This window comes from Heterocephalus glaber, unplaced genomic scaffold, assembly GCF_053883595.1.
Source record: "Heterocephalus glaber isolate CG9 unplaced genomic scaffold, H.glaber_assembly_v1.0 deba00001532, whole genome shotgun sequence".
In the NCBI taxonomy this organism is placed as follows: Eukaryota; Metazoa; Chordata; class Mammalia; order Rodentia; family Bathyergidae; genus Heterocephalus; species Heterocephalus glaber.
In genome coordinates, this window is record NW_028258330.1 from 17,822,838 (window position 1) to 17,850,382 (window position 27,545).

Genomic DNA, 27,545 nt, shown 5'->3' on the forward strand with positions numbered 1-27,545 from the left:
TGAGGTCAAATGCCCACTCCAAAGCTGCCAACGTGCACACTGGCTTCCGGTGGGATTCAAGGCCTATTCATGAAGCCGTCACTGTGGCAGACAGGTCAGGATTAAAAGTAACTGGCCTGTGTGGGCTGCTAAACACCACAAAGGAGTGGGATAGATTTTAGCAGGAAGTCAACTTCAGTGTCCAATACCAAAGGGAAGATGAAAATTAAGTATGACTCAAAGGTTTCTGGCTTATGCAGGATATAGATTGTGGTTCTGTCAACTGGCTGGCCAGGCAAGACTTCAGGATCAACAGTTTTCCAGGCAATATAAAGTTTTATTTAAACCAGGTGTGGTGGTGCACACCTGTAAAACCAGCACTTGGGAGGGAGAGGCAAGAGGATCGCTGCAAGTTTGAGACCAGCCTGGGATACATAATACAAGGCTAGCCTGAACTACATGGCGAGACCCTGTCCCAAAAAACCAAACAAAAAAGTTCTATTTAGATGCCTGTGAGAACTTCCTCATGGCTCTGTTAGTAAGTGGTAGGCACTGGAGCAGGCTGGGTTGAAGATATCTATGTCAGGGTCACTGGCATAGGGTTGGTCATTAAAGCAAAGAGGCTGGATAATGATACTTAGGGAGGTCCCCAGTAGTCAAGGGAACAGCTTCAAACAAAGTTCAATGACTCAAGAGCAGGTCTATTTCCTGAGCAAGCCCAGGAAACTTTATGGAGTTGCAGGCCTGAGAATAGACTTCAGCAAAGCCTTCCAAGCAGATTCCAGCTGCAACAGACAGAATAGCTGTGATTCTTACACCATCAATCAACTACAGTAGCAACAGTAAAAACAGCTCGGTGGGGGCCGGGGGGGGGCTGTGTAGGTATATGAGGTGGTAAACTCGGAACCTCTCCACTGTGCTACATCCCCTTCCTTGTTTTTTATTTTGAGACAGGGTCTCATTAAGTCACTAAATTGCCCAGGTAGGGCTGGAACTTGTGATCTTCCTGCCTCAGCCAGAGTGCTGAGATTACAGGTGTGTGCAACCGTGTTCCGCTCACCTCAGCTTCTTATTATCAGCAAAATACAGGTAGCCAGTCCAAAAGTAAAATGATTATCTATATGCACATCATTTTTGAAAAAAGCAAAAAACCCCAGTAATTCTACTTTTTAAATTGTTGAACTGCACAAATTTAACAAAATTTCTTCAAACAAATTTATCAAGAATAGTAAGACTCTTCCTTTGATTCTTCTCTGTTCTATATAACCTGATACAAAATTTCTGTAACATTTTCAAAGTGTTCCAATTAGCACTCTGACCCACTGCAGAAACACAGTTGTACATCTGAACCACTGAATTCTTTTTAATTTCATGCAGGCTGAGCACTTTTTAACAAATTATTGGGACTGATATTAAATACAACATATGCTAATGCAGCACTAACACATATTAATATAATACTTCAAAACTAAAAATAAGCACTGATATCCCAACACTTCCTCTGCGCTGCCCAACACTAGTCACTAGGCATAACAGATTCCCCCCAAACCCAGAGGCCTGGCACTCACTGCCCAGGCAGCTGCTAATCTTCACAGCTGACTTAGCACCAGCTCCACCTCCTGACAACCTCCAAGCCCATCCGTGGATAAGGAGTTCATGACCAAAGCAGCAGGAAAGCTGAGCCTGAATGCGATGTGCCTGTGCCTGGAGAAGGCAACCAAGACCTAGAGACCATCTGCCGAGAAGATGAAAGGCAGCACCTAATGGCGTGTGGACTGTGGATCTCACGGGAACCCAGGGAGGGAATGGTGATGAGGAGAGGGGGTGGAGATGTCACCAGCTAGTGGGGCTCCTAGCCACACAAAGATGGAAATCACACATGGGACAGTCTTAAGGCTAAAATAAAATGCCTCACAGGGAAGAAACACAAACACAAACAGCAAAGCAGCCCTGGACAAAAGACACATCTCTTATTTATGGGGTTTCGTCCCAGTGCCCTACACATCCTGCTTCCTTATCTCAGAGAGTCCTTTTGATTAACTATCTACTTTCCCCCTCTTATCACCCAAAAGTGCACCTGCTTGTTTCCTATCACACAGCTACTTCAAAGTCCTATTAGTTCCCTGACTCAGTTATATACCTGGACTTCAGGCCTGGGTTCAAATCCATCTCTGTAGCTTACTGGAGGTCTGACTGTGAGCAGGTGACTTAACCTATTTTAAAGTCCTGTTAGCTCCCTGCCCCAGAGAAGCCAGGAAGGCTCCACAGCAGATGGAGGCTGGGCTGCACCATGCCTGAGGAGACAAGGGCTTTGTGTAGCAGAAGTCTCTCCCAGCTCTTGGACGCCCTTGCTTCCAGCATGCAAGTCACAAGGAACTCAGTGGCAGCTAGCCACCTCCTCTCTCCAAATCTGAGTAGAGTAAAGCAAGGGCTAAACTTGAGAAGCTCACAAGTCATTGTTTTAAGGGCTCCCTGGCAAAAGAGCAGAAATGCTTAGGAAACCAGGAGGTCAAGGAAGCAGAATGTCTAAGGAAAGAAGCAGAGACCTCAGATTCAGCCCATCTGGGTTCAAATTTTAACTCGTCATGTTATTAAACTTAGACCTATTTGCTCAGCCCTGCAAAATAGAAACCAATACCTCTGACAACCCACCAACCTCACTTCTAGAAATGGAGTCCGGTGGAAAGTTGGTTACTGCATGCTCAGGTGATGGAACAGTATCATAGTCCTACTGTGCAGCTGGCCAACAAAGGCCATGCCCTCCCCCGCCCCAAATCCTGAACACTAGACGATCATTTCCTAAAATCCTTTAAGGACAAATCTATACCTCAGATCTCTGCTTCACAGTATTCATTTAAATATATTCCAGATGGATTAATGATTTCAATATCAAAAGCAAACTATAAAAATACAAAGAATTCAGGTCCAGTGGTGCATGCCCATAATCCCAACACTCTGAGAGGCTTAAGTAGTAGGATCTCAAATTTGTGGGCAATTTAGCAAATTAGTAAGACCCTGTCTCAAAATTTAGGGGGGCAGGCGGAGACAAGTCATGGATGTAGTGCAATAGCCCTGGATTCAATCCCTAGTCTGGAGTGAGGGGGGTGGTGAGAACATGTAAAGTGCCTACATGAAGGGGTGAGGGGAGGGGAACTAGGCCTTTCTCAGCAAGTTATCAAAGGAAGAAACAAAAGATGACTGACAGAGTGGCAGTGTGGCTGCATGGTAGAGTGTGTGGTTAGCCTGTGCAAGGCCCTGCATTGGGGCGGGGGTTAAAATTGAGAATACAAAAGCACTAAAAATAATAAATTAAGGGCCAGGGATTTAGCTCAGTGGTTCCACCACCTGCCTCGCAAGTGCAAGGCCCCGAGTTCCATCCCCAGTACCAAAATAAATAAAGATAATAAATTAAGAAAAAAATGCAACATATAGCAACAAGTTTAACTTCTTTAAATACATTTTTTAAGAAACTCTTACAAATCAAGAAAAATATGAACATGCCAACAGAAAAATAGGCCATTTTCTAAATATAAGCATCATTTCAAATACAAATATTTAGTCTCACTAATAATCAACAACATAAAAAATAAAATGGCCATGAGAAAACATTTTTCTCATATCGGACTGAACAGATGAAAAACAACATTCACTGGACCAGAACCAGAGAAAATCATACAGTACTCAATGAAAATGTAAGTGAATGCCACCCTTCTGAAAGGTATTTTGGAAGTCCGTACTAAAAACCTTTAGTGCTTCACATCTTTGATCTACTCATTCCATGTGAAGAAAAATACCCTAAGTGAATATCCAGAGAAACATAACTTATTTACAAATGTTCATCATAACTATTAATGAGATGAAACAACTAGAAACAATTGATGAGTCCAACAATAGAAGATTCTGCCAAAATCTATTTAACAAATAAAGGAGGAATACCAAACAGCCACTTCTAAACCACAGGAAAAAAATTAGCAGGCCATGCATGAAAACATTAACAGTGGTTATATTCTGGACAGTGAAATAAAAGATAATTTTTCCATTTACTTTCACATTTTCCACAAAATAAGTATTGCTTCCATACCAGCCCTCAAGGTCCTTCCACAAACCCATGACCTACACTAAACCCACCCAAGCAGAGAGAGATTAGTGGCAAGGTGAAGCGACACAGGCTGGACTCCTGCGCAAAACTACCCTGAAAAGAAAGGGCCTGAAGAACGCTCAAACCATCCTGATTTCCCACTCCCTTTTTGATCCTCTGGCCAGTAAAAACCTTTGCTTCTTTAGCTCTCAAATGCTGGCCCATTCTAGTGTTTTAGATATTTTGAGACTAATGAAAAATACGAAGCATGTATCAGAACGCCAGACTTAATAACTGAGATAATTCGCCCCCATGATTTAGAGAACAAGGTATCTCTAGGTGCTGCTCCTGGGACTCAAGCAGGAGTGTCTCTGATCTGACAAGAGGTCCCTAGGACAGGCTGCTGTCTCTGAAGGAAATGGTCCTCAGCCAGAGGTTCTCAAAATAGCCACCCCCCAATGGCACATTCAGCAGACCACTAGGTGCAAACTGAAAATTCTCTGCACAGGGAACGCTATGGAACAGAGGGGAGATAGAGATGACAACTGTTCAAGAGAAAGGTGGGGGTCTGGCTGACATCCCGTAAGAGAACAAAGCTCATGTGGCTCCTGCTCTCACAAAACAACAGACAGACATCAGGAGGGGACAGACATCAGCACAAACACAGCCCCAACTACACTGTAGGGACAGTCCACTCTAAGTGGCCAAAAGGTCAGCAGCAAGGGGAACTCTGGGCATCCCAGCTAACCTCACACTCAAAGCAGAATGGGACATCTCAGACCTACAGCTGAAGCGAAGGTTTACATTTTGGTTTTGGTTTTTTTTGAGACATGGTCTCGCTATGCAGTTTAAGCTGGCACTAGCAGTGATCCTCTTGCCTCAGTCTCCCAGAGTGGTGGGATTACAAGCGTGTGCCACCACATCTGGCCATATATTTGTGCCTTCAGAGTTAAATCCTCAGAAAAAAATGGCCCAAGATAATCAGAGAGCTCTGTGCAACGGGCCTGTCTCTCTGAGCCTCATAAAACATAACGAGGCTTGCAGAGGCCTAGTTCTCAACCTTATCCTTCCATGATTTCTCTACCAAAAACCTCCTTATTTTGAAGCCCCTCTAATAAACTATGTTTATTAATAACCAATTCATTTCCCAGAGAGAACTGCCCCACCAAGTTGTTAAACATAGTATTTTTCTTATATGAGCAATTAAATATACATAATATATGTATTATATCTGTGTGTGTGTATATATATATAATATATATATATATATAAAATATATATATTAGAAATGATAGGAAACCTGAAGCAGACTTTCAGAAATGGGGAAGGGGTTCAGGAGAAGGGAAAGGAAAGGGAGAGGGAGGTAATGGGGATGAAAATAATCAAAATACATTAATGCGTGTACAAATATACCAAAACAAATCTCATCATTCTGTATTACAAATATGCTCTAACGAAAAATAAAGGGTGTAAAATACCATTCTACTGATTATACTATGAAATGATCATATTCTGGGCCGGGGATTTAGCTCAGTGGTTCCGGCGCCTGCCTCACAAGTGCAACGTCCTGAGTTCGATGCCAGGTACCCAAAAAAAAAAAAAAAAAAAAAGCATGAAATGATCATATTTTGACCATGGCATATAGATTGTTAAATAAAATATATATTTAAAAAAAAAAAAAAAAAAGCTAACAAGGCCCTGGCATTCAGCCCCGAAGGGAAGAGGAGGCCAGGGTCTTCATTCCAGCCCTACACATACCTGTGACCCCTTGGGCTTGGCACAGGTTCAACATCCCAGAAAGACCATTTCTGCTGTGATCATTTGGAAAGCAGCACCTTTCAGGATCTCAACAGGGTTATTTCCACACAGCTTCTTAAGTAGTCAAGCATATCATTTTAGATAACACTTGCTGTACTGTTTGACAGAGAGACCAAAAGATGCAAATCAATGAAGGACATGGAGCAGAGGCACTGGTTTTCCTTGTACTTTTAGAAAAGCAGGGCTGGACATATTGGAGAACCAATGGGATGCCAGGAATTTTCTGCATATTTATCCCTTTTTTACTAAACATTTATGTGCCTCACACCAAAAGACCCTCAAGGTTGGTGCTCTCCTGGATCAGTGAGGAGCAGACAGTGACAGAACTTGTACCCAGCCCTTTCCCAGCCCCAGACCTGCAACCCAGTCCTCCCTCCCCTTCCTGCCTCACCATCAGTAACTTAGCTCTTGCCAGCACCAGCAAAGACCCTCAGTGTCCATAACTGCTCCCTGCTCTCCACCTGTCTTTTCCCAGCACTCCTTTGCATCTTACATTTCCTTTCCACTTTTTAAATAGGCATGTTTAGGCCTCTGAAGTTTCCAAAGCCTACTAGTTGACTCCCAACATATTCTCTCATTCTCTCTCTCATTCGTATTCTCTCTCTCTCTCCCTTCTCCCTCCCCCATCCCTTTATGGTGCCAGAGATTGAACCTAGGGACTTTGCACTGAGCTATATCCTCAGCCCTTTTTACTGTATTTCTTAAAAAATAATTGCTAAGTTGCCATGAATCAGGAAACAGGGAGGACCCCAGCACATATAATTCTTTATCACAAAGATAGGATCAAAAAGTAGCTTTTAATGATGCCAGCAGCTCAGCGAGTCACTTCTGTCAGTCTCAAGAGCCCCAGATAGAAGTTTGCACTTCCTTATATAACTTTTTACATCTATGAAGCTTAATTCCATTGGAGTTTCCCTGGGAATATAGCAAGCAGGATTTACACAAAGCACAGCAGCGGAGGAGAGAGAACCAAGAGTTCTGGCAAGACTTTCTGAGTCCATTATGCTTCTTTGGTGACAGATTATAGAAGTTGTCATGGCTACTCAGGTACATTCTACAATAAGCATAGTTACCTAGTTAACCCATAGTTATAGTTGTCTAATAACACAGTTAACTCATATATGCCTAATAATACAGTTAACCCATAGTTGCCTCATTCCATATGGAGGGGTGGTCCACTCTCAGCCCGAGATAGGCTCAAACTTGCAATCTTCCTGCCTCAGCCTCCCAGAGTAGTGGAATCACAGGCATGTGCCATCACATCTGGTTCATTCTTCTATTGTTATAGAAACCCCAACACTTAGCCAAGCTCATGGGTACCTAGAAGAGACATTTCCTTCCTCTGCAGCTAAACAAAGGACATGTAACTGAGTTCTGGTCAATGGGGTCTTTAAAAAAATCATGCCTTTTTTTTTGGTACTAGGGATCAAACTCGGGACTTTGGACTTAGGAGGCAGGAGGCAGAACCACTGAGCTAAATCCCCGGCTCGAATTGTGCCTTTTCCTTATAGGCGAAGTATAGGCCTCTCCTTTCTCCTTCCTTAATCCCTGCTGAAATATGCATGTGATGGCTGGAATTCCAACAGCCATTCTCTACTTGCAATAGAAGCCACATCCTCAGATCAGTGAGAGAGCAACACAGAAACCTTAATCCTTCACACTGTGAAGCTGCTGGAATGCCAACCACTAGCTTCTTCCACACAGACAAAACACACTTCTAGCTTGTCTGATTTTCAGTCTTCAGTCACATGTAGTTAAACAGAGGATAAACTATTTTTTTGTATAGAAGCCTGAGATTTTGCTGTAGTATTTAAAGAAACAACAAGAGTAATTTTAAAGTGAACATATAGTACTAGTAATTTCATATGGGACTAGACCCCTATACACACACAAAAAAAATAAGAGCTTAGGCCTGGCACTGGTACATACCTGCAATCTCAGCTACTGGGGAAGCTGAGGCAGTGGAATCAAAAATTTAAGACCAGTGTGGGCAACTTACCTCAAAAAATAAAAAGGACTGGGGATGTAGCTCAGTGGTAGAGTGCTTGCCTAGCATGTATGAGGTCCTGGGTTCAATCCCCAGCACCACACACACACACACACACACACACACACACACACACACACGAGTAAAATTTAAAAGCTTACAGCTGGGGATTTAGCTCAGTGGTTCGGCCGCCTGCCTCGCAAGTACAAGGGACCCGAGTTCGATCCCCAGCACCAAAAAAAAAGCTTAGCAAAATCCATTAAATGGCAAATATATGTATAAAGGTTTACTACTCAGAAAGACTTAGGTCCCCTCACCTTCTGAGATGACAGCCTCCTCCATAAATGAACACCAGGCCATTCACTGTTGGAAACACACGTGGTGAACGAAACCATGTCTATTTTTTATTCTGCTTGACACCTCTGTGGCACTTGTCATTCACCTTTTCCTCCTTCTCTGAAACCTGTTTTAGGCTCTGGAAGCAATCACATTTCCCTGGCTCTTTCACTGGTCCCCTCCCTAGACTCCCCTGTCATCCACTCTGGCTACACACAGGCAGGGTCAGCTGTCAGCACTTGACCATCTTAATGCCAAGAGCAGAAGCCCAGAGTTCACAAGTGTCAACGGCCAAGAGGAACCATTTCTACTCTTTACCACATACACAAAACCAAACCAAAAAATAGTAACAAGAAGTGTCGAAACTACCTGCTTCTATGTTTTAACACCAGGTCATGGTCTCTCGACTCAAAGTTCCCTATTGAAGAGAGCAGATGAGGCCCATGCCTTTGACTTCAATATCCTAAACAATGAATGGGCCAGGGGATTTAGCTCAGTGGCGCCGCACCTGCCTTGCAAGCACAAGGTCCTGAGTTCAATCCCCGGTACCAAAAAAAAACAGACTGAAGAGCTAAGATGGATGAAATAAACGGAAAATGAGGCACAGGTGTACTTCAGGAAGGTGCAAAGGGAATAGGAGCCCTCTGCCTTCTGAAATCTTGGAACCTGTGGACTAATTAATGTGTGACATTTGGGATGGTAGATACGAATAAGGAGGAGGGATTGCAACAGAAATCAATGGTCTGCACACGTGAAACCACCACGCAAGTTACACATCCTGCCCCCACATTCATCTACAGAGAACCTGGCCACTGCCCCAGCCTAAAACCTACAGCAGTAGTGGTGAACCTATGGCACACGTGTTATTGTGTTTTTCTTTTAAGACAAAAGATATGAGGAAAAAAAAAAGATATGAGTTGTTTTTTCTAAACTAAGACCTCAGCATTCAGGTTTAATTGCAGTGTTGGCACTTTTGTGATAAGTAAATAAGTTTGGAGTTGCAGTTTGGGCATTCATCTGTAAAAGATTCGCCATCACTAACCTAGAAGGTACACCTTTCGCCAGGTGTGGTGGCGCACACCTGTAATCACAGCACACAAGTTCAAGGCCAGCCTGTACTACCCAGCAAGACCCTGCCTCAAAAAAAGGGGAGACACCCTTCAATAAACCAAAGGGACCACCTGGGTTCATTTAAGCTCCCAGTGTGAGTCAGGGTCACAAGTGTGAATTCTCCTCATCTGGGATCCGGGGGTCCTGCTCCGCATCCACTCAACCTAAAATGCAGCCTTCCAGGCAACAGACCACTTGGCACAGGAGGTCTCAGTTAAGTCACCACTCAGGACAGCTAAGCCAAGACACCAATGTGCAGCTCCCATTCTCTCCCTGTTGGAATAGGAAAGCTCATTTTGGCTTTCCTGCCCCCTCCATCCTGTCCCTCTTCTACAGTTCTACTCAGCAGAGACAGAGATGACAGAAGAGCCTTTGGAGTTCGCCACCAGATTCAAGAAGGAGACTACCGGGCATCACATCACAATGCTGAACTCTTAGCTGCACACAATGCCTGGTGACCAGAGGGGGCTTTGTGTGGCCTCCCTACAAAACTCCCCAGCCTATGTTTTCTTGGGAGCTGGGTCACTACACAAACTCCACAGAAGGCTCACATGTGATCCTAACGTAAGGGCTTTAGTCAGTGCATACAGGAAACATGGATATTTTACCTCAAAATTCAGTCGACATTTTAAACAAAACAATGTGTGGGGAAAGTTTCATGTTGAATTTCAAATAACACTGGAAGAAGTCAAAGCATTTCCATTTTGTAAAGTATGTCAAATCTCAAAGAGATGTGAGGTCCCTAAAGCCAAAGCATTTTGAGAGACACATATGTTCTGATAATATGCTGAGAAGATTTCTTTTTAAAAACTGCCTGACACTTAATAAAAATGTCTTAGAGCCTCCCATACAACTTTCACTATATAAAAGCTTCACTCTGAAGTTTTTTCCTCTTCAACCCTAGTCCATCATGGTCCATGGTAAGATGAGAGCTTGCCTTCAAGGAAGCTGCACCACAGCATCCACACCAGGGTGCTGTCTCCAAAGCTGACAAAAAGCCTGACATGGATTCCATCACCAGGGTGACCACACAATGTACCACCTGAACCAGGACACACAAGCGTGAAGTGTGTCACCCTAATTGTCACCCAACTTATCCACACCATCACTTTCCACACCCACTGACAATGATGGCTTCAACTCCCTGTCTTGTGATAAGGAATACAGTTCATTAAAGCAGCTGTTCTTTTTTGTTTGTTTGTTTTTTGGTATCAGGGATCGAACTCGGGACCTTGCGCTTGCAAGGCAAGCACCTGAACCACTGAGCTAAATCCCCAGCCCTAAAGCAGCTGTTCTTGAGTTATTGAGGACCCCCACAGTTGTTGTGTAGATTATATCTATCAATTTCACTTTAGAAATTGAAAACTGATGCCTCACAAGCGCAAGGTCCCAAGTTCAGTCCCCCGTACCAAAAAAAAAGAAAAAGAAAAAGAAATTGAAAACTGAGAAATTTCCAAAACACAATACCCAAGTACAGTGGTTGCTCAAAATATTGAACTTAGAGGCTAGTGGGATGTAGCTCAGAGGCAGAGCACTTGCTAGCATGCACTAGGCCTTGGGTTTGATCCCCAATACATAAATAAATAAATGCAAAACTACCATGCAATCCAGCAATCCCACTTCAGGCACACAACTTCAAGAACTGAAAGCAGAGAGAGGAACAGGTATTTGTACACTCATACTTATGGCAGCATTATTCACAATTTGGACTGTTTATACTTCAGGGCTTCTACAAAACAGCTTCGAATGCTCTAAGATCTGTCTTTCAGGGAAGCTAAGTACATATTTCTATGGGTAATCACCTAAGAACAGACTGCTTGACCACAGTTTTGTGCATAAGTAGCTTCAGTAACATTGTCCAACAGTTTTCCAGAAAGATTTATCAATTTATACTCCCATAAGCAATATATCAAAGTTCCATTTGTTCCAAATTACTTGCCAACTCTTAGGATTTTCATTCTTTTTAATTTTAGCCATTCTGGTAGGTGTGAAGTGATAAGGTAGGTTTTAATTTGCAGTACCCTGATGACCAATGATATTAGGAATCTTTTCATACACTTATTGATCACATGAAGTGCCATTTTTCTGTTGAGCTGTCTTTGCTATGTACGTTTTGCAGGAATTCTAAATAGATTCTGGAAATGAGTCCTGTTTCAGATATACTTTATATTCTCACTGTGGCTTTTCTTTATACTCTCTTAATAGCTCAATTTTTAAAATTTTCTTAATTCATATAGGTCAACTCCTCAATTGTTTCCTCTATAGCTAGTATTTTGGGGGCTTTTGTTTTGTTTTGTTGGTTTCTGTTTTTCTTTTTGCAGTAATGAGGATAGAATCCAGGGGCTCTCTACCACTGAGCTACATCTCCAGACTGTTTGTGACAGGGTCTCACTATGTAGTTCAAGTTGGCCTTGAACTCACTATGTAACCTAGGTAGGCCTCAAACTTGCAGTGATCCTCTTGCCTCAGCCTCACAAGTGCTGGGATTACAGGCATGCACCACCACATCCAGCTCTTAATTTTTTTTACTTTGAAGCACGGTTTCACTAAATTATCCAACCTGGCCTGGAACTTGTGATCCTCCCACTTCAGCCTTCTGAGGAGCTGGAATTACAGGTGTGTGCCATTGTGATTGGCTCTTGGTAAGTCCTTTTCTTTTTGAGACAGGGTCTCACTGTGTAGTTCAGTCTGGCCTTGAACTCACTATGTAGCCTAGGCTGGCCTTGAACTCACAGCAATCCTGTCTCAGCCTCCAGCGCTAGCATTCCAGGCATGCACCACCAGCCCCTGCTTCTTGGTAGGTACTTTTAAACATCGTTATACCACTGTCATGCCTAAAAACTGACAATTCCTTTATATCAAAGATCCAGTAGATAAACTGCTCTCAGCCCCATTGTTCAGATGAGAAAACTGAGGCACCTTCATTGGGGAGCTAGGCTATAAACTATGCAATCCAACTCCTGTGTCTGTGCCTGTAATTACCAGGCTGTAACACCACTCTAAAAACCAAGAGGGCTGAGGATTTAGCTCAGTGGTGCCACCACCTGCTGCTGCCTGCCTCAAAAGCACAAGGTCCTGAGTTGGATCCCCTGTACCAAAAAACAAACAAAAAAACTCCCCAGGAAACAAGTGAATATTCAATAGCACTTTGCAGAGAGATGAGATCGCAAACACAGTTAGGGAGGCTACAAATTTACTGCAGAAGGAAATACTGTACATTAACTGTATCAAAAGCCTGAACAAGACACATCCTTTTTTGAGTGTGCAGTTCTAAACAAAGGAAATTAGAAAAAAAGAAAGGGAAATTAGCTAAGGATATCATGCATGTGCAGAAAAGACTTTTTTGTTGTTGGAAGGGCTATGTCCATTAGAGTTGCTTATCATAGCCCAAAACTTAAAAAAACCTAAACGCCCAACTGGTTCCATAAACTGCAGATCAACACAACTCAATGCAATGACTCACTTCTATTAAAATGATGCTAAATTGAAATGTTTATAAACCTAAATAATATGTAGGGCATGTTCTTAGGTTTAAAAAAATGGGTTATAAAGCAGCAGTACACACACAGTGTGGGAATGTGTGACATGTCTAAAAAGAAAGGCTATCCATTAAAACACTAACTGTGATTATCTCTGAGTGGAAGAATTAAGATGAATTCTTTTGGGGGCTTTTACAATGACTATCTTTTATTTTTATTTATTTACTTATTTTGCAATGGGGGATGCTATTGAGACAGGGTCTCACTACATAGTTCAGGCTGGTCTCGAACTCACTTAGGTAGCCCAGGCTGGTCTCAAATTTGCAGTGATCCCCCTCCCTCAGCTCCCTCAGTGCTGGGATTACAGGCATGCACCACCACACTCAGCTGACTATCTTTTATTTTCATCTGTTTATTTCATAATTATAAAAGTGTTTGAAATACTGTTTACAAGAACCTTAAGGAAGCTTAATGATGGGTACAATGCTTCTAATTAGTGCAAAAAAGCAAACTATCCCATTACACATGGTCACTATTACAGCCACACACAGCTATATGGATGGGAAGACGCTTTTGGACAGTGATGTTTTCTCTGAATAATGAAACCCTATGGTGGATTTTATTCTCACATAGGAACATTTCTGTGATTTCTATAATACAGGCTCAAATCACTTCCAGTAAGAAAATGTAACTTATGTAGATGGAAATGGGGGAGAGGGTGACTGAAAGACCATTTTCAGGGGTCAGGAGTAAGAAGAACCAGACTCATGGCACAGAGGTACAAAGCAGGCGGAAGAGCTGGTTAAGAGATATGAAAAGGATTCTGTCCTTTAGTTCCTTAATTCAAGGGCAGTTTCAGGACTACTAGAAGATACCAAGGACAGATGGTCTAGAACAGAAGGTGTTGAGAGCAAGTCCTCAAGGGTGGAGGATGCTCAATTAGAAGAGTTTAAGCAGGGCAGGCAGGCCCTGTGCAGAGGGAGAGGAGTCTGACTGGAGACAGTGTGAATATGCGCTGACCAGGTGACCTAGGAATGCTTGCAGACCACAGAAACCAAAGGGCACAGCTGAGAGTCACCACTAAGGTGACTCAGTGCCAAAGACCCAAGAACAGAGTGTTGCCTATAAATCTTGAGTGTCAGGTGCTCTCAGAAACTCAGCAGTCTTCATAGAGAGGCCTTAAGCAGGTGCTGCGGGGACCCTAACACAAAGGAGCTGATGCCACAAGAAGGTAATCAAAAGGACACCTGAGGGGCCGGGGATTTAGCTCAGTAGTTCCACTGCCAAGCACAATGTCCCTAGTTTGATCGCCAGTACCAAAAAAAAAAAGACACCTGAGGCACACCTGGAATGCCAGCACTAGGGAGGCTGAGGAAGGAGGATCACAGGGAATTCCAGGCCAGCCTGGGATACATAATTAGACTTGCACACCCTCTCCCCCTAAAGAAAAGGACACCTGATCATGACAAGATAAGTCGGGTCCTTCCACACAGACAGCAGAGCTCAGGAGCACCACAGCCCAGCAGAGGGCTCCCTCTGTAGGGAGGAAGGTGGACTCAAGAGTGTATACCCCTTGCTCCTCTCAAATTCTGATCCAGGCACTGCCTGGTCAAAATAATACAATAAAGTGTAACTTTCCTTAGAAATTCACTCCACTTAATAGGCCCAATGCCATTCCTACTGCTGGGCAAACAACATGAGGACAAAGATCAGAGGCTAGCATGGGAAGCCAGCTAATGGGGACACTGTGGGGTGCTTCACTACCCCCTCAACCCAGCAGCCACCACATGACAGAAGTTGGAAGAAGTCTGATCGATGCCAGAACAAATCAGCAGTATTCACTTAACAAGACCCTGGCAAAATTAATAATCAAAGAGTCGGTCTCAGTCCCCGCTTTCCCAAACCAGAGGAACAGCTACACTGTCACCTCACAGCCTGCAGCAGCAGCCAAGAAGGCTGGAGTCTGTCACAACACAGGTGTAGGCCAGCAAGCTGGGAGGAGGAACATACTCCACCAATGTGGGGCCAGAAAAGATGGAAAGGTGTGAAATCCAGGAATATTAGGCGTGGACTCTTTCAGTCCAAGAGTGATTCTTTATGGTCTAAAATCTCTGCACTGAATAGAAGGAAAAAATGGAAGCAAAGCTTTTATAAATAAGGAGAGGAAGAAGGGTCAAAGGGAGGGGAGGGGAATGGGAAAAAAAAAGAAATAAGATATATCATGCATAGGGCCAGGGATTTAGCTCAGTGGTTCCGCCGCCTGCCTTGCAAGCGCAAGGACCCGAGTTCGATCCCCGATACCAAAAAAAAAAAAACAAAAAAGATATATCATGCACAGATACAAATTCCCTATGATGAATGTTATCATTATATATCTAAAATGTACTGATAAAAATAATGTAAAAAAAACAAAAAATCTCTGCACTCAGGAGGCTGAGGCAGGAGGATCCTGTGTTCAAGGCCATTTGGGCTACAAACATTTTTTGGCCAGCCTGAACTACGTAGAAACCTTGTCTCAAAAAAGAAGAAAAATTAGGGCTGGGGATTTAGCTCAGTGGCACTACACCTGCCTCATAAGCACAAGGTTGTGAGTTCGATCCCCAGTCCAAAAAAAAAAAAAAAATCAAAAATTTGCACTGTGAAATTTATTATGAGATTCATTTTGTTTGTTTGTTTGTTTTGAGACAGGGTCTCACTATGTATTCCAGGCTGATCTCAAATTCATGACAATAAGCCTGCCTCAGCCACCCCGAGTACTAGAATTACAGGCATGCACCACCATGCCTAGCTCACAAGCTTCATTTTAAAAAGAGTGTCTCAGATATACTCAAAATTATACTATTTCTATTGCTGGGAGTATACCTCAGTTGTAGAGCACTTGCCTAGCACATAAGAAGCCCTGGGTTCAATCCTCAACACCACAAAATGAACAAATGTTTTCTTTAAATCAGCAAAGAAAGGATGAACTCCTAGGGACCAAAACTGGGGAAAAACCCTGGGTAATATTGTCATGAGCACTGACCCTGGCCTCCCTTACAGCCACAGACCCTACACAGAGCAGCCTGGAGTCAGCAGTGCTCTGAGCAGAAGTGCTGAACACTGAAGGCCAGAGCACTGCTAGGACAAACGGTTCCGCACTGAATGGCTTCAACTGGAAAGAAAGCACTTGTTCCAGGCAGCCTCGCCGGCTGCTGAGTGCAATCTGTGGCCTCCCAGTGGCATCCCGAGAGTTCCTTTCCAGGATGCTCCAGCAGCCACTCCCAGGGATGGGCTTCAAAATACATAAATCATCAGCCTCCAATAACTGGGAAAATCTCAGCTAATCAACTTTCCCCACCAAAACAAAACAAAACAAAACATCCTGCAAAATCTCCACACTTGCTGAGATCTCAATTTTAAAAATATTTGACATTGTATAAAAATTTATTTTGCTATTTTTCTGACTTGTGATCACAGAAGAAGAGGTGGTATTTGGGGATTTTCTTCAATCAAAGTTAACCACTACAAGAGCATGTGTGTGTGTGGTGCAGGGGATGAAACCCAGGGCCTCCTGCATGCTAGGCCAAGCGCTCTACCACTGACCTACATCCTTAGCCCCAGTGCAGAAGCTTTAGAGTCTGTAGATTAACTGTATATCCTTGAAGGCAGCATTATGTAACACAATGAGGGGGATAAAACAGGAATTAGAAAATCTTCATACTATTAACCTCTGCGTCTCACCAGCTATGTGACCTTGAGCGAGAAAGTTATGGTATCTTCTATAAAGCAACCACCTCTAAGGATCCCTTAAGGGTAAGGACCTTAATACCTGATGAGAGCAATTTCACATTTTTAAAAGATATTAAATTCTTCTAATAAAATATATCAATTTGCACAAAAACATTTAAACAAAATTAGCTTTCTGATAAAACTAAGTATATATCATTAAAAATGAGAAGTGAGTTTTGGGACAAAATTGTACTATCTGAGCAACATAAGAAACCTGAAATGCTGGGTTACATGACAAATCAATCTTTCATTTCCTGTCCCTTTTTAAGTCTGGAAACCATCATTAAAGTCTGCTGCTTTTCCAATTCCCAAATCATTTCTCAATATTAAAAAAAAACCTTTCTGAAAGAAATAATATACTAAATGGAAACAAAGTATTTGTAAATAGGAAGGGGTGGAAGGGTTGAAGGGAGGGCAGGGGATTGGGGAAAAAATAAGAAGCAAGATATATCATGTAAAGGTACAAATTCCCAATGATGAATGCCATTGTATTGTACACTTAAAATGTACCAATAAACCTAATGAAGAAAAAAGAAAAGAAATAATACACTTGCCCTACATTTGAGATAGTTACAGCTCTTAAAATAAGATTTTATTTCAGTAGTCCACACTCAAACTCTATCAGAAAACCATCTTAATTACTCACCAGAGTCCTAAAACATATTATACCTAGTGCTATGAAAGAACGTAACTGCATACAGCAATGCCCAGTGCTCCTTCTATAGTTGCTTGACTGTGACCTGAGTACTGAAAAATTCAGTAAAATGAACTGAAGACCAAGTCATAGAAGGCCAATGCCTTTCTGTAAAACTTTGCTTTAAAAGTGATTAATGAGGCTACTCTAAACCCTAATAACGTGAAGATTTAATCACCTTCCAACACTAAATGTTTCCTGTAAAAATCTCTTTTAATCAGTAGCAACAACAGCCAACATGTTATTACAAAGTGACAAGCTCTGCCTGCCCTAGATGTGTAACATGCACACTTTCGGAAACCACTCCAATGTTCTAGGAAGCCCATGCAGATTTATCACTCTCATTTCTGGGATGGACAAACTGAGGCTTACACAACTGAAGTGCTCTGTTCAAAGTTACACAGCTGGTAAATGGCAGAGCCGGGCTTAATGTAGACAGATGTGGCTGACAGTTAAGCAACTGTTCTTTGTGTGTGTGTGTGTGTGTGTGTGTGTGTATGTGTGTGTGTGTGTGCACGTGTCAGTCTGTCTGAGGACTGAATCCAAGGCTTCATGCCTTCACACTGTGTTACATCCCTAGAGCTTTTTTTTTTTTTTTTGGTACCGGGGATCGAACTTGGGTCCTTGTGCTTGCGGGACAGGTGGCGGAACCACTGAGCTAAATCCCCAGCCCCCCAGAGCTTTTTGTGTATTGGGGGGGCGGGGAGGTTACTGGAGAACCCAGGGCCTTCACAATGAGCCACATCCTCAGCCCATTTTTAATTTTTTTTTTCAGTTTCAAAGTGGAAATATTTTATTGCTTTTAGTAATTAAAAAGGTAAGTGTAGGTGTTCTTACAAAGCATTAAACTGTACAGAAATATACAAAGTAGAAAAGTGAAGACTCCATAATCCCACTCTTATACAACCAACCACAGAATTACAGGAAGATTTACTCATAAAATTCAAAGAAACATAATAAATACATGAAAAACTTATAAGATCATTTACAAAAAACAGAAACAGTAAATATGGATTTAACTGAAATTTTAACATAGCCACATGTGGGAGGTGGAGAAGGCAATGGGGGCAGTATGATGGGTTCGAAAATCCTCCTTTAGCCTTTTATCAGTTGACAGAAATTTAGGCATTTTAGTGCAGTGCATATACATAAAACAGCAATGGAAAGTAGTTGCTTCTGGAAACAGAATTTGGTATTACAGTCAAAGTAGATAGGTATGTCCCGTTTGGCTTTAAGCCTTTTAGAGCTACTTTATACTTTTTTTTTTTTTTCCTCTTTTCTTTTTTGTTTTTTTGAGGCAGGGTTTTGCTTTGTAATTCAGGCTGGCCTTGAACTCCATGTGTAGGCCAAGCTGGCCTGGAATTCATGGCACCCTCCTGTCTCAGCCTCCCAGTGCTGGGATTACAGGTGTGCACCCCCACACTGGCTATTTTATGGATATTTATAACTTACATACATGTAGATTGGGAGAAAGCTGAAAGACAAAGCACCCATATTTAAAGACAACATCTTTTTGAAGTTTATTAAACCCCTTATTTTTTCAGTTCATATGAAGTTTTTGTTTTAAAGATTGAATTTATTTCAGAAGTACTTATAAACCAGTGAGACATGACTAAAGCATTCATAGTAGTTTTCAAATTTTAATACCTACCTTTTTATGGGATTAAAAATAGCATTACCATTGTAGTATTTTTGTTTTTATTAAAATTAGTTCTTTTCAAGTTTGATTATTACTAACAAATCCTGAGTTTTACTACAGGCAGAGCATCCCTTATCCCAAATACTTGGGACCAGCCAGGTGCAGTGGTACTCTGCTTCCAATCCCAGCACTTCAGAGGCTGAAGCAGGAGGATCACCTTAAATTTGAGGCCAGCCTGGGTTACTACATAGCGAGTTCAAGGCCAGCCTGAACTACACAGGAAGACCCTGTCTCATAACCAAACCAAACAAGAAGATTTGTACCAGAAGTATTTTGGAATATGTACATATACAGAACATGATATGTTTTGGATGGAACCTCAGTCTAAGAATGAATTTCACTTATACTTCATAAATGCCTTCTGTACATAACCTGAAGGCAATTGGATACAGTAGTTTTCATGTTGCCTGTGGATCAGCTGCATGGTGTGGAATTTTCCACTTGAGCATTCTGGATTTTTGGATAAGAGACGTTAAGTCTATAGTATGCCAAGGCAAGGTAGAAATATGATCTTTTTTCTATATGGGGAATTGAATCCAAGGCCTTCACACTGAGCTATATCCTCAGTGTAGCTTTTAAAATTATCTTTTATTTTGAGGCAGGGTCTGGCTCACTAGCTAAGTTGCCAAGGCTGGGCTTGAACCTGCAGTCCTCCTACCTCAGCCTCCCAGAGGGCTGGGATTATAGGAGTATGTCACCACACCTAGCTCCAAACATGATAATTTAAAACATTATTTTTCATCTTCTAAGCACTATTTTATGGTTTAAAAAAAATTACTATTTGGTCCTAAGTGTTCTTATATGCAAATAATTTGTACTGCGGATGGTTTTTATTTTCCTGACATTTACATTACACAACTCTAATCACTAAATTCTTCCTCATCCCTGAAGTATGTGCTCTTCTTTAACCTCAGGCACCTTGAATCCTCTGACATTGAGGGGCCCCCTGCACTGGGTTTCCATTCGTTCTGTTCTTCAGTCTTAGCTTGCTGGGAGGCGATGGCTTGGCTGAGACCCTCCAGAGCAGGGTCTTCCCCTTCATCTTCACTTTCTGCTACGTCCTCAATTTCTTCCAGTTCAGCAATTTTCTTTTTCTTCCTTTTTTCTTTCTTCTTTGGAGGCTCACATTCTCCAAGCATGTTTTTGGACAGGCATAACTTAAGTGTCCACTTTCCCCACATTCATAACACTTCAAGTTATCAAAGTAGTTTCATTTTCGGATGAATTCAGCTGCTCTCCCATTGTCAACAGCAATGCTTGCCTTTATCACTCTACAAAACAACTGCTTGTTATTTATGGCTCTGGTACAGTTTTGTGGAGTCTTTATCCAAAAATAATATAAATGCAACCCCTTTACTCTTCCTCGTATCTTTTTCTTTCATTATAGTAACCTTTACAACTTTGCCATACTTGGAAAATATCCGTTGTAAGTCGTTGTTTGCCAGGGAGAAGGGCAAGTTGGACACATATACTGTGCTCTTACTTGGAGCCAAGCCACCACTCATTTCTTCAGGGACAGCAGCCCCGGGGCAGCAGGGATTCAACCCGACTTTTCCTCGCCCCTCACAGCATCCTGCACCCGGGCAGGGTCGGCCCTGTGCCCTGGGGTCGCAGGAGCGGAGGGGCCCTGTGCAGCTCCCTTCAGTCAGGCCACACGGGGCGGGGCTCTTTATTTTTTGAGACAGGGTCTCACTAAATTGTCCAAGCTGGCCTTGAACTTGAAATCCTCCTGCCTCAGACTCCCAGACTGCTAGGATTACAGGTGTGCGACACCAGCCTCAACTCTTTTTATTTTTGAGACAGGGTCTTCCTAAATCACTAAATGGGGGGGGGGGGGGGCTGAACTTCCAATCTTTTTGTCTCAGCCTCCCAGAGTGCTGGGATTACAAGCATGTGCCACTACACTGGTTAAAGCCCTATTCTCAAGAACTGTTTTCAATTAAAATTAAACCCCCCTTTCTAAATGATGTCATTTACTTCCTCTCGGTTGGTTTCATTGATGGAGAAAGGAAGCCTTGAAATAAGTAAAGCTCTCATTTTAATAGCACTTCAGTATCTAAGCAAAGCAGAAAACTCCAGAACCTTCACTTTAACTTCCAGAACAAAATCTGAAATGCCAATCCAATCTTTCTAGATAGAGTCTCCCTATGTAGTTCAGGCTTGTTGGGGTCTTCTTGATGGAACACTGGAACCTGAAGACAGTATCTGACAAAACTTATACAAAGAAGAGCATGGGGGACCAGAGCTCCATGAAGAGTTAAGGTAAGGTTTATTGTTAGTATTCTTCTTTTATACATTTTTCACCAGGATACATCAATCATTTACAATTTACAGTTAGTCAACTAACCAACAGTTATACTCGAGAGTACATAAAACATCTAAAGAACCATCTGTGCACACTTAATCTTAGTATATCTTATCTAAATCATCTTGGTTATTTAAAGCTTCTAAAGAATTAGCTACTTTTATCTATTCTTATGCCAAGCGAATATTTGAGAGTCTCAAGGGACCACAGTGGACCAACACTGTGGGAACAACAAACAGCCTTCTGAAGTTATATTTAACTTCTTTATCTGGGCTTGTCACAGACATCAGGACAATCTTCCAAGGCCATTTGAGGGCCCGAGAACTTCTCACATCCCCTACAATTCCCCCTTCTTTAAATTATTGTAGTTGTAGGAGGCATTTTTTTTTTAAATAGCAAGCATAGCAGTAGTAGTACGTAACTGAGATTGAATTATTTGTCTTTGGAGGACACAATATCCTATAATAAAAATGTAAATAACAATCAATAAAGCCATTAACTCACTCCCCAAATTATGGGTTAAACTTTGGATCATTTTTTTGGGGTCCAAACCACTTAACTGATCAGCTATATAATCAGTTAAAGTAGCGAGAGAGGTATCAGAGTTGTTTATTGAAAGTATTAAATATTTTTTGTTGGAGCTCCTTTACAGCCAGGGTAAAATTTTTTTTTAAATTTTGTAAATGAAATGTAATTTGGTCCCATGTACATTTGTTACCATTAAATTTTGTAGGAGTCACGCAAAATTGAGTAGAATTTTAATCACATTTTAACATCAATTGACATTGTATATCCATTACTTGATCTCTAAGTCATTTTAATCCATATTGTAATTTACCAATTTGTTTATGTTTTTTTGTTTGTTTTTTTGGTACCAGGGATTGAACTCGGGTCCTTGTGCTTGTGAGGCAAGCAGCAGAACCACTACGCTAAATTCCCGGCCCTGTTTATGGATATTTTTATCTACAGAAGTTTGTGTGGCCCAGAGGTGGTGTGAATCTTTTTGTCAATTTTGTATAGTCAGTATTTTTGATATTTTGTTGTAACGTAACTCCTGTAACTGTGGCAGTAGCACAAATAGTAATAAGTCCTAATATTTTTTAAATTACCCATTTTATGAAACGCTTGGATTGATGTATCAAACGTTTTAATAAGTGATAGGCAAGCCCTGTCATAGGTCCCTCCTCCCACTGTCTTTTTAAATTTACAGGGACCCATACCCCCCATGTGTGATTTTAAAATCAACAATGACACATTAGAGAGATTAATGTCAAGATTAGGGTGAACACAAGTATGTAAAGTACAATTATAACAGATAACAGCTTTTAAGGTTTTATTGATTTTTAATTTTTTTGAAGCTAATACATAAGGTAATTGAACACAGGCAGCAATTGGAATGTCCTTTTTTATGAAATTGATATTGTGAGGAGCTTTATTTTTTGAAAAATTTCCAGTCCATAATTTAAGAGGCTGTGTAGCTGCAGCCAATTTCCATAGTTCCCATTGTTCTGGTCCCAAAGAAGCATTATTTAAAACAATCCTGGGTTGAGGGGGAGAAAGTCCACCATCATGTCATGTCATAAGACCTTTAGGATGATTTCTATCCAAAGAGTCTGTGGTTTGATTTCAACTAACTTGTGTAACATAATCACATGACAAAGTTTTACTATCATCACTACAATTATTTAAAAACATTCCTCTGGGACCCCAATCTATTATAGAATATTTACTTAATGAATATAATGCCATGGGGAGATCAGCATCAAGACCACCTAGGCTCACATTTATATACATTGTTTTGATAAGAAAATCCTTTACACACTGGATATGACCCTCTTTTTGAATTATAGGTATAGTTATAGGATCTGGCCAATGACATTGCTGAAAGCATTTCCATAATTGTACGGGAACCCAGAACAGGAGGGAGGATGTAAGCCCACCACTGTTCTTGAGTTTTAAAATAAGCAGGATCCTCCCCTAAACAAAGAGGCAATGATTCATAACCTAAAGAAATAAAAGGAGGGCCAGGGATTTAGCTCAGTGGTTTCGCTGCCTGCTGCACAAGCACAAGGACCTGAGTTCGAACCCCAGTACCAAAACAAAGAAATAAAAGGAGTTCCCTCTTCAGAGCAAAAGGTGGGAATCCCCATTCCCAAAGGAGGAGGTAAATAAGTAGATTCATTAGTATAAACCAAGGGGCCAACCTCATTCCATTTTACAATTTCCAATAAAGGTGGATGGGGGACATAAGCCCAATAATGATGATCACAAGCACTCAACACAGTCGAAGCACACGCCATGACAGCCATCATGGCCAAAAACAGGTTCTCAGGTGTTTGAGAAGAAGTAGTACCGGTCAATACTTGTCCAGCGCGATGGGTCAAATGTTTAATCTGGCCCCAGGTGGGAGGATCAACCTGATAGTGAGGAGCCCGGTGTTTTTGGTTTTCCTTGATCTTTAGGGCTGTCATCTCCTGAACTGGAGGTTGGGGTGTTTTTCCCCATAAGGCTGTCTTGATTCCACTGGAGCTGAGTTCTGGGAACTTGAACACCGCCGGCTTCCCTGGGCCTGACTTTCCAAAGAGGCAACCATATTTCTCGATTGGATCCATCCTCTAAAGAAACACAAGCATAACCTCGACCCTGAATTAATAACCGAGCAGGTTCCCACACATTTTTTTTTTTTAAGTTTGGACCCAAACCGGTTGGGGAGTTTCCAGAGGTAGTGTGTTTTTTTGAAAATGTAATTTGTTTTAGTTAATATTTTTCCTTGTGGTGAGTTCAAAAAATTTAAAACAAACAGAGCCATATTTAATAATTGTGATTGTAACATTTTAAATAAATTTCTTTTATATTCCTTTTAATATAATGTGTATTTGTTATCAAATCCTCTACCTGTACGCCCCATACAGGCTGGCCTCTAACTCATGGCAACCCTCCTGCCTCAGCCTCCCAAGTGCTGAGATTACAGGAGTGAACTACCATGCCAGGCAACCATAAATTTTAATATGCCAATCTTTTGGCCCACAATTCATCCTTTTATTTCCTAAGCTCCATTGGAAAAACATAGTTGGGCAGGAAAAGCATCATTCTCAAAGGCTACATTCCAAATTTCTTAGTTTGATAACACTCTGCTTGGTGACTCTAAAATTATAAGCACAGATCCCAGAAGAGAACATTTCTTTTATTAGTAGTTGGCTTTGAAAATTCCATTCTAGGATACTAAATATAACAAAATACCTCCTGAATTTATAAACACATTTTCCAGATTATTTTGATACTAGTGATTGTCTATTTATTTACAAGACAGTTTTGCAACCTAAGCAACTGTAACATTTTGAGGAATCTTTCAAATTTGCTCTAGCTCTTTTAAAGAATTGATCTGAAAATTGTTCTCTGGATTCTTCTACTATGAAATAAGAAAGTTCCCACTAAAAAGACATCCTAGTTTTATTATTTCTAATGTTCTTGGATTGTAACACAAAAATACTGGCAAATCCAGAATCATGGAAGTAGGCTTTTCTCCAAACCATGCAACAGAATAAACCAGGGCTCTTAAAGTTTTTTACTATATACATTCACTAAAAGCAAATAATGCATTTCACAATTTTTTAAATGTTCCCTTATTTTAAAAACCTCATAATGTCAATTCGGAAATAATGATGGCATGAGAAGCTGACTACCTTGCTCTGGGCTAATGGACTCCGTCAGGTTCTTAACAGAATGCACAGCTGCTGTATTTGGGGGAACAACAAGCACCTAGTGGCCTCACACCCCAGGCACCCTTCCTTCCACTGTGTACACGAAACCACCCTACAAGTGGAGTTGTCACTACTTAGGCACCTTTCGCTGGACAGCTCCTCACGTCCTCCCCAACTAACACATAGATGTAAAAATATGAATCAATTGGCAACTTTACCTTTGGAGGACAGATCCAAGAAGTTGGACACAGAGGCTAAAAACTTGGTTTCACCATAAAATCCTATGATTTTTTTCTTGTTTTCCTTATCATATCTAATTATCATAAAGTTAGCTTTTCAAAAATATAGTTTAGCAGCTATCATGTAGTTTCTTCTTTTCATACTGTCTTGGCCCACTGAGAGCCATTTACATCAAGTGTGATCTCATCCTCAGACAGGGCCACAGAGCCTTCAAACTTCTGAACACTGCACGTACCAACTAAGTGGTACACCAGGTGAGTACAGAGTCCTCTGGGGCTGAACCAAGACATTCAACTGAGATTAGAGACTTCAAGTATCTTATCTCTGCAAGCAACTCCTAAACCTGTACCTCTAACCCTAACTTTTCTGCAAAATATGTTCTAAATATCAATAAGGACAGTTGTCTTCACATGATCCACTGTCAACATAGTAATCAAAAAAGTTATTTTTTAAAAATCCCATTATCTTTCACTTGAAACATTCCTCCTAGCAAAACTGCTCTGTTCCAACCTGTCACCAAATCGTGTGCTTGCTGCCTTCCTGATGAGCAAAATGTACAGGCTGTGAGTGCGTGTCGGGCCTGCTATTAAGGCAACGAGGGAGACTGGTGGGAACAGATACTCAGTCCACCGTTAGTTAATCAGGTGAGAATGTGATGCCAGATTCTCCAGTTATCCAAGACCAGCCGGAAATTCAGAGTCTCAGGAGAGGGCAGGGGATTTAGCTCAGTGGTTTCACCGCCTGCTGCGCAAGCACAAGGACCCGAGTTCAATCCCCGGTACCCCCCCCAAAAAAAAAACAGTCTCAGGAGAAACTTTCTGACGTTTAAAGTAACATGTGGGCCTAAGAAAACAGCTGCAGGTGGCAATCCCTGAGTAATTCCGGTTCAGGTCCCTCTGTTTATTCTACACATCTCTATGTGATCAGTTATCCAACCACACTGCTCCTGATCGCAACACAACTGGTAAAACACAAACACTACCACAAAAGTCGCAAACCTGCCAGGCATTGTGGCGCACGCCTGTAATCCCAACACTCAGTGGGCTGAGGCAGGAGGATCTCAGCGAGTTCGAGCCCACCCGGGCCTTATATTATATTGTCATTCAATCTCCACAGTAACACAAGCACTCTCCCCCTTCCTCAACTACCTTTACACAAACCATGCACATCAACCAGGAGTCCACTGCTCTTCCCCCTCACCCCCACCCGGCTGTGTCCCCAAGATGGCCTCCTTCTTACCTCCTCCTTTACCCCATCAGTGCCCATCTAGGCGCAGAGCAGGAGCCCACCGTTGGGAAGGATCGTCCCCCACCCCACCTGCTAACGGTCTGGTCATTGCGCAAAACCAACACGCTCCTACTCAAAGCCAATGGATCTAACTTCCAAGAAGGGGTTAAATCTCCCAAGAGACAAATTCTATAGCCTTGTCTCGATTCGTGCCCCAAAAAGAAAAATAAAACACTTTAACGGGAGCGATGAGTCCGTCTTCCTGCGGGGGAAGCTAGACGGGCCCCGAGTCTGCACACCCGAGGTCTCGTGGGGACCTTCTCCGCCCGGGGTGCGCGCCGAGCGCGACCTCCCCGCGTTCCTTCTGGACCTCAGGGCACCAACCCCCGCCGCTCAGCCGGGTCCCGCCTCTTGGCCCGCGGCCCCGAGGACCCTCTGCGCGCCCAGGCCGGTCCGCCAGGATGACGGGGCCAAGGGCGAGACTGCCCAGCCGCCAGCCGCGCCCACCCGCCGCGCTACCTTGTCCTCCGTCGGCGCGTCCGGCTCGCGGGCCGTCCTCTGCCTCAGCTCCGTCATGATGGACACTAGCGCGCGACGTTGCCACGGGCCAGCAGCGCAGTCACCGCCGCGGACAGGTGCTCAGTGCGGGCCGCCGGGCCCAACTGGCCAGAGCTCCGCAGCGGCTCGAAGGCGGCTCTGCAGCGCAGCTGCCACCCCTTGAGCCCGGCCCCGCCTAGAGCCGAGGCCGCCTTCCACCTAGGAGGTACGAAGTCGGCCTTCCCCAGCCCCCGCGGCTCGCTCCTCCTCCAGAGAGGCGGTTTGGAACAAGTGCGCACGCGCACTGCAGCCATCTTGGCCCGGGAGACCTTCCAATGGCACGAATATGCCAGGGAGGCGTGGCGATAGGGGTGGGACGAAATAGAATGGAGAGGCATGCATTGGACAGCAGTCTGAGGGGGCGGGAAAGGAGCGCGTCTCAGAGCTAGATAAACCAGTGGGAGCTCTATTTGACAGAGGGGCAGGGTCCGAGAAGACTCCCTCGGAGGTCTAGCTCTGCCTGTACTTGCTACCCTCAGCTTCCAGGCTTCCAGACCCAGGGCTCTTCCCTCAAACACTTCAAGAGG

General features: G+C 42.7%; 1 protein-coding gene and 1 pseudogene across 2 annotated transcripts in view; both read right to left on the reverse strand.

The window, feature by feature from the left end:
• Positions 1-27,289, reverse strand: part of Cds2 (CDP-diacylglycerol synthase 2) — a 59,557-nt gene extending 32,268 nt beyond the window's left edge. The window contains exon 1 of one of the 2 annotated variants that reach the window (XM_004840781.4): positions 26,941-27,289. In XM_004840781.4, coding sequence (XP_004840838.1) covers positions 26,941-26,997 — 57 coding nt within the window. In that variant the 5' untranslated portion in view covers positions 26,998-27,289. The remainder of the gene's footprint in view (positions 1-26,940) is intronic. The other variant, XM_004840782.4, reaches the window with a different exon arrangement.
• LOC106009012 (zinc finger CCHC-type and RNA-binding motif-containing protein 1 pseudogene) lies at positions 19,662-20,726 on the reverse strand (annotated as a pseudogene).
• Positions 27,290-27,545: the final 256 nt, after the last annotated feature.